This window comes from Triticum urartu, chromosome 1, assembly GCF_003073215.2.
Source record: "Triticum urartu cultivar G1812 chromosome 1, Tu2.1, whole genome shotgun sequence".
NCBI lineage: Eukaryota > Viridiplantae > Streptophyta > Magnoliopsida > Poales > Poaceae > Triticum > Triticum urartu.
Genome location: NC_053022.1, coordinates 218,865,182 through 218,881,008, shown reverse-complemented (window position 1 = coordinate 218,881,008; position 15,827 = coordinate 218,865,182). Strand labels below are relative to the sequence as shown.

Sequence of the window (15,827 nt, the reverse complement as noted above, 5' to 3'; positions counted from 1 at the left end):
CTCGATTCGTGCCAACCCAACAGACACTTTCGGAGATACCTGTAATGCACCTTTATAGTCACCCAGTTACGTTGTGACGTTTGATACACCCAAAGCATTCCTACGGTATCCGGGAGTTGCACAATCTCATGGTCTAAGGAAATGATACTTGACATTAGAAAAGCTTTAGCATACGAACTACACGATCTAGTGCTATGCTTAGGATTGGGTCTTGTCCATCACATCATTCTCCTAATGATGTGATCCCGTTATCAACGACATCCAATGTCCATGGTTAGGAAACCATAACCATCCATTGATCAACGAGCTAGTCAACTAGAGGCTTACTAGGGACATGGTGTTGTCTATGTATCCACACATGTATCTGAGTTTCCTATCAATACAATTATAGCATGGATAATAAACGATTATCATGAACAAGGAAATATAATAATAACTAATTTATTATTGCCTCTAGGGCATATTTCCAACAGTCTCCCACTTGCACTAGAGTCAATAATCTAGTTCACATCGCCATGTGATTAACACTCACAGGTCACATCGCCATGTAACCAACATCCAAAGAGTTTACTAGAGTCAATAATCTAGTTCACATCACTATGTGATTAACACTCAATGAGTTCTGGGTTTGATCATGTTGCTTGTGAGAGAGGTTTTAGTCAACGGGTCTGAACCTTTCAGATCCGTATGTACTTCGCAAATTTCTAAGTCATCTTGTAGATGCAACTACCACGCTACATTTGGAGCTATTCCAAACAACTGTTCTACTATACGAATCCAGTTTACTATTCAGAATAATCTGGATAAGTGTCAAAGTTTGCATCGGCGTAACCCTTTACGACGAACTCTTTTACCACCTCCATAATCGAGAAGATTCCTTAGTCCACTAGTTACTAAGGATAACTTTGACCGCTGTCTTGTGATCCATTCTTGGATCACTCTTGTACCCCTTGACTGACTCATGGCAAGGCACACTTTAGGTGCGGTACACAGCATAGCATACTGTAGAGAGCCTATGATAAAAGCATAGGGGACGACCTTCGTCCTTTTTCTCTATTCTGCCGTGGTCGAGCTTTAAGTCTTAACTTCATACCTTACAACTCAGGCAAGAACTCCTTCTTTGACTGATCCATCTTGAACACCTTCAAGATCATGTCAAGGTATGTGCTCATTTGAAAGTACCATTATGTGTTTTGATCTATCCTTATAGATCTTGATGCTCAATGTTCAAGTAGTTTAATCCAGGCTTTCCATTGAAAAACACTTTCCCAGTAACCCTATATGCTTTCCAGAAATTCTACATCATTTCTGATCAACAATGTGTCAACAACATATACTCATCAGAAATTCTATAGTGCTCCCACTCACTTCTTTGGAAATACAAGTTTCTCATAAACTTTATATAAACCCAAAATCTTTGATCATCTCATCAAAGCGTACATTCCAACTCCGAGATGCTTACTCCAGTCCTCAGAAGGATAGCTGGAGCTTTGCATACTTATTAGCATCTTTCAGGATTGACAAAACCTTCCGGTTGTATCACATACAACCTTTCCTTAAGAAAAACGTCGAGGAAACAATGTTTTTGACATCCTTTCTGCAAGATTTCATAAATAATGCAGTAATCGCTAATATAATTCCAACAGACTCGTAGCATCGCTACGAGTGAGAAAATCTCACCGTAGTCAACTCCTTGAACTTGTCAGAAAACATCTTAACGACAAGTCGAGCTTTCTTAATGGTGACACTTACCATCATTGTCTGTCTTCCTTTTAAAATCCATCTGTACTCAGCAGCCTTACGACCATCAAGTAGTTCTTCCAAAGTCTACACTTTGTTTTCATACATGGATCCTCTCTCGGATTTTATGGCCTTGAGCCATTTATCGGAATCCAGGCCCACCATCGCTTCTCCATAGCTCGTAGGTTCATTGTTGTCTAGCAACATGACTTCCAAGACAGGATTACGTACCACTCTGAAGTAGTACGCATCCTTGTCATCCTACGAGGTTTGGTAGTGACTTGATCTGAAGTTTCATGATCACTATCATAAGCTTCCACTTCAATTGGTGTAGGTGCCACAGGAACAACTTCCTGTGCCCTGCCACACACTAGTTGAAGAGACGGTTCAATAACCTCATCAAGTCTCCACCATCCTCCCATTCAATTCTTTCGAGAGAAACTTTTCCTCGAGAAAGGACCCGATTCTAGAAACAATCCCTTATTGCTTTCAAATCTGAGACAGGAGGTATACCCAACTGTTTTGGGTGTCCTATGAAGATGCATTTATCCGGTTTGGGTTTGAGCTTATCAGCCTGAAACTTTTTCACATAAGCGTCGCAGCCCCAAACTTTTTAAGAAATGACAGCTTAGGTTTCTCTAAACCATAATTCATACGGTGTCATCTTATCGGAATTACGTGGCGCCCTATTTAAAGTGAATGCGGTTGTCTCTAATGCCTAACCCATAAACTATTGTGGTAATTCGATAAGCGACATCATGGTATGCATCATATCCAATAGGGTGCAGTTATGATGTTCGGACACACCATCACACTATGGTGTTCCAGGCTGTATTAGTTGTGAAACAATTTTCACAATGTCTTAATTCTGTGCCAAACTCGTAATTCAGATATTCATCTCTATGATCATATCATAGATCTTTTATCCTCTTGTCACGACGATCTTTCAACTTCACACTGAAATTACTTGAACCTTTCAATAATTTAGACTCGTGATTTATCAAGTAAATGTACTCAACATCTACTCAAATCATCTGTGAAGTAAGAACATAACGATATCCACTACATGTCTCAGCACTCATTGGACTGCACACATCAAAATGTATTGCTTCCAACAAGTTGCTTTCTAGTTCCATTTTACTGAAACCGAGGCTTTCAGTCATCTTGCCCATGTGGTATGATTTGCATGTCTCAAGTGATTCAAAATCAAGTGAGTCCAAATGGTCCATTTGCATGGAGTTTCTTCATGCATATACACCAACAGACATGGTTCGCATGTCTCAAACTTTTCAAAAATGAGTGAGTCCAAAGATCCATCAACATGGAGCTTCTTCATGCGTTTGATACCGATATGACTTACGTGGCAGTGCCACAAGTAGGTGGTACTATCATTACTATCTTTTGGCATGAACATGTGTATCACTACGATCGAGATTCAATAAACTATTTATTTTAGGTGCTAGACCATTGAAGGTATTATTCAAATACACAGAGTAACCATTATTCTCCTTAAATGAATAACCGTATTGCGATAGACATAATCCAATCATGTCTATGCTCAACGCAAAACACCAATCTCGATGGTAGAGGGAGCGTGCGATGCTTGATCATATCAACATTGGAAACACTTCCAACACATATCGTCAGCTCACCTTTAGCTAGTCTCCGTTTATTCCGTAGCTTTTATTTCGAGTTACTAACACTTAGCAACTGAACCGGTATCTAATACCCTGGTGCTACTAGGAGTACTAGTAAAGTACACATCAACACAATGTATATCCAATATACTTCTATCGACCTTGCCAGCCTTCTAATCTAGCAAGTATCTAGGGTAATTCTGCTCCAGTGGTTGTTCCCCTTATTACAGAAGCACTTAGTCTCGGGTTTGGGTTCAACCTTGGGTTTCTTCACTAGAGCAGCAGCTGAATTGCCGCGTCATGAAGTATCCCTTCTTGCCCTTGCCCTTCTTGAAACTAGTGGTTTCACTAACCATCAACAATTGATGCTCCTTTTTGATTTCTACTTTCGCAGAGTCAAACATCGCGAATATCTCCAGGATCATCATATATGTCCCTGATATATTATAGTTCATCACGAAGCTCTAGCAGCTTGGTGGTAATGACTTCGGAGAAACATCACTATCTTATCTGGAAGATCAACTCCCACTCGATTCAAGCGATTGTTGTACTCAGACAATCTGAGCACAAGTTCAACAATTGAGCTTTTCTCCCTTAGTTTGCAGGCTAAGAAAATCGTCGGAGGTCTTATACCTCTTGACGTGGGCACGAGCCTGAAATCCCAATTTCAGCCCTCGAAACATCTCATATGTTTCGCGACGTTTCAAAAACCGTCTTCGGTGCCTTAACTCTAAACCGTTTAACTGAACTATCATGTAGTTATCAAAACGTGTATGTCAGATGTTCGCAACATCCACAGACGACGTTCGAGGTTCAGCACACTGAGCGGTGCATTAAGGACATAAGCCTTCTAAGAAGCAATGAGGACAATCCTCAGTCTACGGACCTAGTCCGCATAATTGCTACTATCAACTTTCAACTAATTTTCTCTAGGAATCATATCTAAACAGTAGAACTATAGCGTGAGCTACGACATAATTTGCAAAATCCTTTTGACTATGTTCAGGATAATTAAGTTCATCTTATGAACTCCCACTCAGATAGACATCCCTCTAGTCATCTAAGTGATTACATGATCCGAGTCAACTAGGCCGTGTCCGATCATCACGTGAGACGGACTAGCCAACATCGGTGAACATCTTCATGTTGATCGTATCTACCATACGACTCATGCTCGACCTTTCGGTCTTCTGTGTTCCGAGGCCATGTCTGTACATGCTAGGCTCGTCAAGTCAACCTGAGTGTTTGCATGTGTTCCGAGGCCATGTCTGTACATGCTAGGCTCGTCAACACCCGTTGTATTTGAACGTTAGAATCTAACACCCGATCATCACGTGGTGCTTCGAAACACGAACTGTCGCAACGGTGCACAGTTAGGGGAGAACACTTCTTGAAATTGTTGTAAGGGATCATCTTATTTACTACCGTCGTTCTAAGCAAATAAGATGTATAAACATGATAAACATCACATGCAATCAAATAGTGACATGATATGGCCATCATCACTTTGCTCCTTTTGATCTCCATCTTCGGGGCTCCATGATCATTATCGTCACCGGCATGACACCATGATCTCCATCATCATGATCTCCATCATTGTGTCTTCTTGAAGTTGTCACGTCATCTATTACTTCTACTACTACAGCTAACGGTTAGCAATAAAGTAAAGTAATTACATGACGTTTATGTTGACACGCAGGTCATAAATAAATAAAGACAACTCCTATGGCTCCTGCCGGTTGTCATACTCATTGACATGCAAGTCGTGATTCCTATTACAAGAACATGATCAATCTCATACATCACATATATCATTCATCACATCCTTTGGCCATATCACATCACATAGCATACCCTGCAAAAACAAGTTAGACGTCCTCTAATTGTTGTTTGCATGTTTTACGTGGCTGCTATGGGTTTCTAGCAAGAACGTTTCTTACCTACGCAAAACCACAACGTGATATGCCAATTGCTATTTACCCTTCATAAGGACCCTTTTCATCGAATCCGATCCGACTGAAGTGGGAGAGACAGACACCCGCTAGCCACCTTTATGCAACTAGTGCATGTCAGTCGGTGGAACCAGTCTCACGTAAGAGTACGTGTAAGGTCGGTCCGGGCCGCTTCATCCCACGATGCCGCCGAATCAAGATAAGACTAGTAACGGCAAGCATATTGAACAAAATCAACGCCCACAACTACTTTGTGTTCTACTCGTGCATAGAATCTACGCATAGACCTAGCTCATGATGCCACTGTTGGGGAACGTAGCATAAATTCAAAATTTTCCTACGTGTCACCAAGATCAATCTATGGAGTCGTCTAGCAACGAGGGAGGATTGGATCTACATACCCTTGTAGATCGCGCGCGGAAGCGTTCAAGAGAACGGGGTTGATGGAGTTGTACTCGTCGTGATTCAAATCACCGATGATCCTAGCGCCGAACGGACGGCACCTCCGCGTTCAACACACGTACGGAACGGAGACGTCTCCCATGCCTTGATCTAGCAAGGAGGAGGGAGAGGTTGATGGAGATCCAGCAGCACGACGGCGTGGTGGAAGTAGCGGGATTCCAACAGGGCTTCGCTAAGCGCTGCGGGAGGAGGAAGATGTGTCACGGGAGGGAGAGGGAGGCGCCAATGCCTTAGATTGGTTTGCTCCCCCTTTTCCCCACTATATATAGGGCCAAGGGGGAGGGGGAGGCGCAGCCCTTGCCCCTTCCTCCAAGGAAGGGTGCGGCCAAGGGTGGGGAGGAGTCCATCCTCCCCAAGGCACCTCGGAGGTGCCTTCCCCTTTTAGGACTCTCCCCTTTTTCTCTTCTCTTGGCGCATGGGCCTCTTGGGGCTGGTGCCCTTGGCCCATATAGGCCAAGGCACAACCCCTATAGCCCATGTGGCCCCCCGGGGCTGGTGGCCCCACCCGGTGGACCCCCGGGACCCTTCCGGTGGTCCCGGTACAATACCGGTGACCCCGAAACTTGTCCCGATGGCCGAAATAGCACTTCCTATATATAATTCTTTACCTCCGGACCATTCCGGAACTCCTCGTGATGTCCGGGATCTCATCCGGGACTCCGAACAACATTCGGTTTACCGCATACTAATATCTCTACAACCCTAGCGTCACCGAACCTTAAGTGTGTAGACCCTACGGGTTCGGGAGACATGCAGACATGACCGAGACGTTCTCCGGTCAATAACCAACAGCGGGATCTGGATACCCATGTTGGCTCCCACATGTTCCACGATGATCTCATCGGATGAACCACGATGTCAAGGACTTAATCAATCCCGTATACAATTCTCTTTGTCTAGCGGTATTGTACTTGCCCGAGATTCGATCGTCGGTATACCGATACCTTGTTCAATCTCGTTACCGGCAAGTCTCTTTACTCGTTCCGTAACACATCATCCCGTGATCAACTCTTTGGTCACATTGCGCATATGATGATGTCCTATCGAGTGGGCCCAGAGATACCTCTCCGCTTACACGGAGTGACAAATCCCAGTCTCGATTCGTGCCAACCCAACAGACACTTTCGGAGATACCTGTAATGCACCTTTATAGTCACCCAGTTACGTTGTGACGTTTGATACACCCAAAGCATTCCTACGGTATCCGGGAGTTGCACAATCTCATGGTCTAAGGAAATGATACTTGACATTAGAAAAGCTTTAGCATACGAACTACACGATCTAGTGCTATGCTTAGGATTGGGTCTTGTCCATCACATCATTCTCCTAATGATGTGATCCCGTTATCAACGACATCCAATGTCCATGGTTAGGAAACCATAACCATCCATTGATCAACGAGCTAGTCAACTAGAGGCTTACTAGGGACATGGTGTTGTCTATGTATCCACACATGTATCTGAGTTTCCTATCAATACAATTATAGCATGGATAATAAACGATTATCATGAACAAGGAAATATAATAATAACTAATTTATTATTGCCTCTAGGGCATATTTCCAACAGAGAGGAGGGGCGGGCTGTGACTTGAACATATGATCTGGTCATCTTGGTGTCATTTGTGAACTAAATTAGCTATATTTCTTTGAGTTAAAAGAAGCACATAGTAGATATAGATAATAAACATAGAAAGTAACACGAAGGAGAATTCAGAGTCATAGCTTCAGTTCAGGGTATTGAGCATATATTTTACAAATTCTTTTTTTTTCATGGAATGTATTTATAGATTCAATTCAAACCCAGAAAGCATCAAACATGTTAATATGAATTCCTTCAAGAAAAGATAAGTGTCTATAATTTTTTCTGATAAAATACATTTTGATGTGAGTTCCACACAAAAAAATATTTCTTAACTAAAAAATATGAGCAGATTATGCTTGCTGCATTATTATTTTTGAATAGATGCTTACTGTAACTATCAAACTCGATTGGCTAGCTTGCTGCCGTTATTACTTCAGATTTATTGATATTACTATTATTTCTTGTTCTACTTTTAAATTTTAGAATGTACCAATAGTCATCTAAAAATGAATTATTAATAAAGTTATGCTCTTCACTCAAATCAATTTACTGGGAATCATGCCCATGCATGTCTTGATCAACGATCCATCCATTGTCTTATGGCATAGTTGCTCGACCTGGCCTATTCATAGAATCCGTTGTTTTTACGGTAGTAAGGCCATCTCCAGCCGCGCCCCCAACAGGGCCCCCCAGGCCACTTTTTCGGCGCCGGCGCCGAAAAAACGGCCCAGTCGCGCCCCCAGGACGCCGAAAATCGCCGGTTCAGACCTTTTTTCCGCCGGGCGGTCACAGGCCGAACCCGACGCGCTGGGGAGCAGTTGGGGGCTCCGGCGCTAGGGAAAAGCACGCCTGGCCCACACCGACAGGGGAAAAGTCAAGGTTTTCTTCCCCCGACTCGCCTCGCACCCCCCGCGCCCTCGGCCACCACTAGCTATATCCGGCGACGGCCGCCGCCCTACTCCGCTAGATAGCCATTCCCCGCCAGAAAATAGCAGCGCTTTGCCCGGCAGCCCCTCCCACAACAGCTGGGCGTTTTCGGCCGCCATTTCCGGCCGCGGAGGCGCGGTTTAACGGCGGGTACACGCCCACCGAGCGCAAGGTGTTCGGCGTTTTGCCTGCCTCGGCGATGGACTCAGATGAGGAGGAAGAGCTCGCCGTGCTGCTGGAGGAGGAAGCCGCGGCCGACGTCCAGGAAGAAGAGCATCTCATGGTGCTCGCCGCCCTCGGCCAGCTGCTGGCGAGCAATGAAAAGCCGCGGCGAGGTGGCTCGGCGCCGGGGCGGATGAAAGCAAAGAACTGGCATCGTCTCCAAGGCTACTGCATGCTCTACTCCGACTACTTCGCCGATGCTCCACTTCATGGCGAGAGAACATTTCGGCGCCGTTATCGGATGAGCCGAAAGCTCTTTCTCAGGATTGTGAATTCCATCTGGGAGTTCGACAACTACTTCAAGTGCAAGATGGATTGCACTGGCGCTCTTGGATTCACCTCCATCCAGAAGTGCACGACAGCGATGAGGATGCTTGCATATGGAGCTCCCAGTGATTCACTCGACGACTATGGGCGCATGGCCGAGTCCACCAATATAGAGTATTTCTACAAGTTCTGTCGGGCAATGGTGGCAGTGTTTGGGCCACAATACTTGAGAACACCCAATGCGGAAGACACTGCTCGGATCCTAGCCCAGAATGCAGCAAGAGGATTTCCTAGGATGCTTGGAAGCATCGACGGAATGCTTTGAAAATGGAAGAATTGCCCATTTGGTTGGCAGGGGATGTACAAAGGCGTCAAAGGCGGTTGCAGTGTGGTGCTTGAGGCGGTAGCCACAGAGGACCTCTGGATTTGGCACTCCTTCTTTGGTATGCCAGGAACTCACAATGACATCAACGTGCTGCAGTGCTCTCCTGTTTTTGCCAAGCTCGTTGAGGGCAATTCTCCTCCGGTGAACTTCGAGATCAATGGGCACCAATACAACAAGGGTACTATCTAGCTGACGGCATCTATCCGAGATGGTCGACATTTGTGAAGACGATCTCAAACCCTATGGCAGGAGGCAAGAACGCCTGGTTTGCGAAGCTTCAGGAGGCTTGCAGGAAGGATGTCGAGCGGGCATTTGGTGTGCTCCAATCTCGATTTGCTGTTGTTCGGTACCCCGCTCAGACCTGGTCCAAAGATCAAATGTGGGAGATTATGACTTGCTGTGTCATCTTGCACAACATGATCATCGAGAGCGAGCAAGAAGTCCCAGTGTTTGACACTGAACCATACTGCAGGCAGGGTCCTTTAGCCGAAGTTGATCACCAGCTACCGGCAACTTGGACTGCCTATCTCAGTATGCGTCAGGAGATCCGAGACCCACAGGTGCATCATCAACTGCAGAAAGATCTGATTGAGCACCTATGAAGGCTCAAGGGGGACGCCGTGTGATGAAATACGAGTTTTTATTTGTTGAACTATATAATTTGTATTGAACTATATAATTTGTATTGAACTATTTGTTGTTGTACTATTTTGTTAAAGTATTTGATTTTTCTATGATGAAATATATGATAAGAAATAATTGTGTTGATAATTGAACGCCGAGACACGGCGAAACCGTGCCGAATATGGGCCTATTCTCGTCCATATGGGCTCTTTATTCGCTGAAATTGGGCTGCAAAGTAGGCCAATTTCGACGCCTGGGGGCGACGACTGGGCGCAAAACCGTCCTAGCATCGATTGTATCGGCGGCTCACCCGCAGGAGGCGATTTTTATGCGTACTGGGCGGACAACGGTTGGAAATGCCCTAACGCACACGCATTTGTCTCGAAAACAAACCCTCACCTTCGACGTGGCCTCGTTCCTTCCATTTCAACTCTTGGACGTCTACCTCGGGTCCAACGAGATCACGAGTGATACTGTACTTTCCAGGTCCGTATTCCCCACTCGCCATCGATCGCAATAAAACCTTGTTGGTGTATGCGCGGGCCACACAATGCACTCACCCGCGGCGTCTCCCTGACCAACCTCGTGCACATCCATCTCTGCAGCTGCGCGCGATGTCTTGCTGTACGGACGGCGCGGCCATGGCGGCACTGCCGCTCAAGCTCCACTTCGTGCTGGTGCCGCTCCTCGCGCAGGGCCACGTCATCCCCATGATGGACATGGCGCGCCTCATCGCCGGCCGCGGCCGCGGCGCGCGCGTCACCGTCGTCCTGACCCCCGTCCACGCCGCGCGCAACAGGGCCGTCCTGGAGCACGCCGGCCGCGCCGGGCTCGCCGTCGACTTCGCCGAGCTCGAGTTCCCGGGACCCGCGCTGGGCCTGCCCGAGGGGTGCGAGAGCCACGACATGATCAGGGACTACACGCATTTCAGGCTCTTCTGCGACGCCATGTCCCTGCTCGCCGAGCCGCTCGAGGCGTACCTCCGCGCGCTGCCGCGGCGGCCTGACTGCATCGTCGCCGACTCGTGCAGCCCGTACCCGGCGGACGTCGCGCGGCGGCTCGGCGTCCCGCGGCTGGTGTTCCACGGCCCGTCGGCCTTCTTCCTCCTCGCGGTGCATAACCTGGCCAAGAACGGCGTGTACGACCGCGTCGCCGACGACTTCGAGCCGTTCGAGGTGCCGGACTTCCCGGTACGCGCCGTGCTGAATCGGGCAACGTCGCCCGGGTTCTTCCAGTCGCCGGGGCTAGAGAGGCACCGGCGCGACATTCTCGACGCCGAGGCCACCGCCGACGGCCTGGTCCTCAACACGTGCGCGGCTTTCGAGGGCGCGTTCGTCCAGCGGTACGCCGAGGCGCTCGGCCTGAAGGTCTGGGCAATCGGGCCACTCTGCCTCCTCGACTCCGACGCCGAAACCACGGCGGTGAGAGGTAATCCCGCCGCCGTGGACGCCAGTCTCGTCGCGTCATGGCTGGACGCGAGGCCGCCACAGTCCGTGCTCTACGTAAGCTTCGGCAGCGTCGCGCACTTGTTCCCGACGCAGGTCGCCGAGCTCGCTGCCGGACTGGAGGCATCAAACCGGCCGTTCATCTGGGTGGCCAAGGAGACCGACGGCCTCGACTCCGGTTTCGACGCGCGGGTGGAAGGGCGGGGCCTCGTCATCCGTGGCTGGGCGCCGCAGATGGCCATTCTGTCCCACCCTTCCGTCGGCGGCTTCCTGACGCACTGCGGATGGAACTCGACGCTGGAGTCTCTCTCCCACGGCGTGCCGCTTCTGACTTGGCCGCAGTTCGCCGACCAGTTCCTTACCGAGATGCTGGTCGTGGACGTGCTCGGCGCCGGCGTCCGGACCGGCATCAAAGTACCTATCACGCACGTGGTCAGCAACCCCGAGATGTCGAAAGTGCAGATCGGGAGGGAGGCCCTGGAGAGAGCGGTGGTTGCGTTGATGGACGAGGGGGCGGCGATGCGGGTGAAGGCGAAGGAGCTCGCCGTGAAGGCGACGGAGGCAATGGCGGAGGGTGGGTCCTCGGACAGCGACCTGGCGAGCTTGGTTCGCCATGTCGCGGAGCTCGTACAGCAAGGTAAAGACGCCGTGGAGGTTCATGACGCGCCTGACCTCAGGGAGCAGGAAGAAGAAACTAGTTGATCCGTCAGGACAAATAGTGGGGATCGATCAGGGCGCATTTTCGTGGCAGTTTTCCTCATCATATTCATAGTCATATAACAGGTGGCTCGAACCAGATTATGAAATTCTACCTGATGAAGATCGGATCTGGAAGCAGCAGATGTCAACGGCGTGTTACTTTCAAAAAAAAAGATGTCAACGGCGTGTCATCAAAGATCTTAGTCAACTCAAAAAAAGCATATTGTGGTCATTTACTTTTCAAAACAACTTGTATTGTGGCTACCCAATTGCCAGCAAAATGTAGTAATCATTTAAATTCTTTTTCTAGCCGTGCATTACTGTATTAGGAGTATTATGCGGAAATTCGCAGAGGCACGCGAGTGCTCGGGCACTCACCTGCCAAGTCTTGCTGCCTGCTCACGATTCATACAATAGTTCAATCCCGCATGAGGACATAATAAGTATTAAGTTTTAACGTTTGAAACTTGTGTTTTTTGCATCTAAAATGCTAAGTTTTAACCATTTCGAGATATAATTTTAAGCATTTTTTTCTGTTGGTCGTAGACACTAAATAATGATTTTTATCAGTCGCCCCGTACTAAGTTTCAAGCAGTGAAAGTTAACATATTTTTTCAAAAGTGGTCTAAATATATTCAAAATGGATCTTATTTAAAGCGCTCATGACAAACACGGATATGAAAACAGAACTAATTTGAAATTTTCATTTAATAAAATATATAAAACTTTGAAAATCGATAGCCAAAATAAAAATTGGGCACCACGTACATGAGTGCCCCCGCACTTGCGTGCCACAAATACTCTCCCGGGTATTATGCTACTTTCAAATAGAAAAACAACATTGTCGAGCAGATGTGTCATTTGTATGAGCTTGTAGCGTGTTAGGCCATCTTGCTGGGCTCGACGTCTTTTTTGGAAAATTATATTCTGCATCTGCATCGATTTTTCAGTAGCTGAATTCCTTGTGTGCTTTGTCGGAATGAGACATCAGTGTCATTGGAAAGCTCGGTACAAAAAACCCAAAGATGCTACATCGACGGGCTTGTTACGGGTTTCGTTGGACTTTTTCAACAAACTAAACTTGCCCTCTGACGGTGTCATTAAGGGGTACTCACCACGTCGTCTCCCGACCAACTGGATCGGGCCGAGGACCCCATGGCGGTTCGCTCGTGAGCCACTCCGGACAGTCCATACCGCATACAAGAAGGTTTTCACAAGACTTGATGCATAAGACAAGGATTCTCTTAAACCCTAGGCCTCTGATTTGTTATATAAACCGAGGCCAGACTAGTCAATAGATGATCTCATATTCATTAGAATAGTCTCGTGGTAGATACATTCCAGAGCGCGTCGTCGCCGTGTGCTTCTATGCAATTTCGCATGTACCCTATACTATACCCATATCAATACAATCAAAAGCAGCACGTAGGATTTTACCTCCATCAAGAGAACCCGAACCTGGATAAAATTCATGTCCATATTACCATCTCTCCAAAACGCCTAGTTTAGGACTTCTACTACGAGATACGCCGGATATAGAATCGACATTGATGCTTTCATTAGCCTGTTGGGTGATCGCCATGGATCGATGAGATGATCAGGTGCTGTTTTTTCAGTTAGATTTGTTCCACACGAATTTATTTCTTCGAGAGTTATTGTTGTTGGATCGCAATCTCATTTCACTGACTCGTCCAGATCGACTTCGATCTTAGATCAGATAAAAAAATTATGCGTTGGGCAGCCACTAAGCGTAGAGATCGACACGAGCGAGGACAGAAAGCGTCTTCGTCGGCTGAGCACTGGCCTCGTGTGATCCTGGGTCCCAAGCGGACACGAAGGGGCCAGAAGCCGTCCTCCCCAGGCAATGCATGCACAGGGATGATCCTCTCCTCTCCTTTTCATTTTATTTTATTATTAAGTTAGCCACAGACCCACAGTGCCATTCGTCAGATGGTGCAGTTTTGTTGAATCCCTTCATGGCTGCTACTTCACGTGAAGGTCAAACCAGTGTTAGAGTCATTTCATATATTATACTACTAACTTATAGAGCCAAGCCATGTCCGCTTCCGCCCCAACCCTCCCCGTAGCCACCTGACCCATACCGGCGGCGCTCCCTCCGACGCCGTCGGCCACCTCCCAGCCCCAATCCCTGACGCTGCTCGCCGGCCTCCTCCACAAGCCCTCGCTGCTCCGTTGGGAAGTCCCCCCTTTGCAGCGCTCGCTGCCCGTGTGCCAGCCAGCTGCTGAACCAGATCTGGGGCTGGGCACACCGCCGCCACCCCGCCTGGACGCCCTCCCTGCCTCCTGGATGGCGTGGAGTGTGTCCTGGAGACCCCTCCGGAGCTGCTCGCCCGTGCGGCCGCCCTAACTGCTGGCTTCAATGCGGCGGCGGCTGCCCGTACTGCCAGCCCACCCGGAGTAAATGGAGGAGATGGCACGGGATGGCTCTCCTGCTTTCGGTCAGAGATGACTCAGGGGCGCGATGTGCAGTCAAGTCGGCGTGACCCTGTGTTAAGCATATAGCTAGCATTTCTGGTGAACTTCGCTTCACACCTAAAAAATGCCGATACGACGAACGGGGACCCATGCGAACTTAGTTATGAGGAAGTTGAACAAGGCGCGGCGGCCGCGGGGCTCAAGGCTGAGGTGACGGCGCCCTGGGTGGAAGCAAAGTCCCGCCGGCCTCGCTCGCCGGCCAAGCACGTCACCACATTCACTGCACGCGCACCTCGGCCCGATTGGATTAAAGGGCTCTGCTTTCGCTGTCTTCACCCGCGCCACAAAGCTATCTACTGCAGAGACCCCATCGTCTGCAGGCGTTGTTTCCGCTCCGGCCACAAGGCTCGCGGCTACACCCACCCTCCGCGTCCCCACCTCAGGCCAGGTGCTCCCAAGCTTCGCCAGGAGCCCGCACCTGCGGTGCGGGTCTCACCTCCCGCGATGGCTTCCTCTGCTGCTCCCATGGCTTGGTCTGGTGACCACACCACCCGCCCTGAGGTCTTCGCCGTCGTCCACAACTCTCCTGCGATGCTCATGGAGCTGGCCCTGCTGGAATCCAACGCGGTGCTCGCCTGGTTCGACAGACCGGTCAGCATCAACCAACGAGGTGACGGCAGCCATCGCCAACAAGATTGGTGCGCTGCAAGAGGACGTCATCGTAGTCTTCCACTACCCGGAGAAGTTCCTAGTCCGCTTCATCCACAAGCACCACGCCGACCTTGCTGCAGCTCGCCGTGAAATCTCCTTCTGCGACACCAAGCTCCAGCTCCGTGCTTGGCGGCTGGAGAAGCACGGGGAGCACGTCGACATGCGTCACCACGTCCGTCTCTGCCTCGAAGGGCTCCCCCTGTACGTCTGGCATGAGTAGGCGGTCGCCAACGCCGTCGGCTCCGGCTGCTCGCTCGACTACATCGAGTCTGCTTCAAATCTGAAAACCACGACCAAGGTGTTGGCGCTCTGGGCCTGGACATCTTGCCCTGGCAAGGCGAGGATCAGCTGGATTACTCTATCTGCGCGCAACGGCGGTGAGCCGGTGTACGGGCGCAGGGGACTCGAGCATCGGGTCCTCGTTCACCTCGACATCCATGAAGACCCATTCTCCGGCAACATTGTGTCCCGTCCGAACCACTCGTGCTACAACGTGGTGGACAGCGAGTCAAAGGCGAGAGACAGACGCGAGAGGGTCTCCCGGCCCGTACGCCACTACCGCAGGGACAAGGATGATGAGGGTGACCGCGATCGCGGGCGCGGACGCGATGGGTGGGACGCGCCCAGGGGTGGCCAAGGCTGGGGCGACCGCATCCGCAGGAGCCTATCACGCGCGCCACGGGACGACTAGCGCGACAACGACAGAAGTGACCGCGACGGCCGCCGGGGCAGCCGCG

General features: G+C 49.2%; 1 protein-coding gene across 1 annotated transcript; it reads left to right on the top strand.

Moving 5' to 3' along the window:
- Window positions 1-10,381: 10,381 nt before the first annotated feature.
- Window positions 10,382-12,252, top strand: LOC125554603 (UDP-glycosyltransferase 73E1-like). The gene has a single exon (XM_048718116.1). The coding sequence runs from the start codon at window positions 10,414-10,416 to the stop codon at window positions 11,944-11,946; it is 1,533 nt and encodes a 510-aa protein (XP_048574073.1). The 5' UTR covers window positions 10,382-10,413; the 3' UTR covers window positions 11,947-12,252.
- The last annotated feature ends 3,575 nt before the right edge of the window (window positions 12,253-15,827 follow it).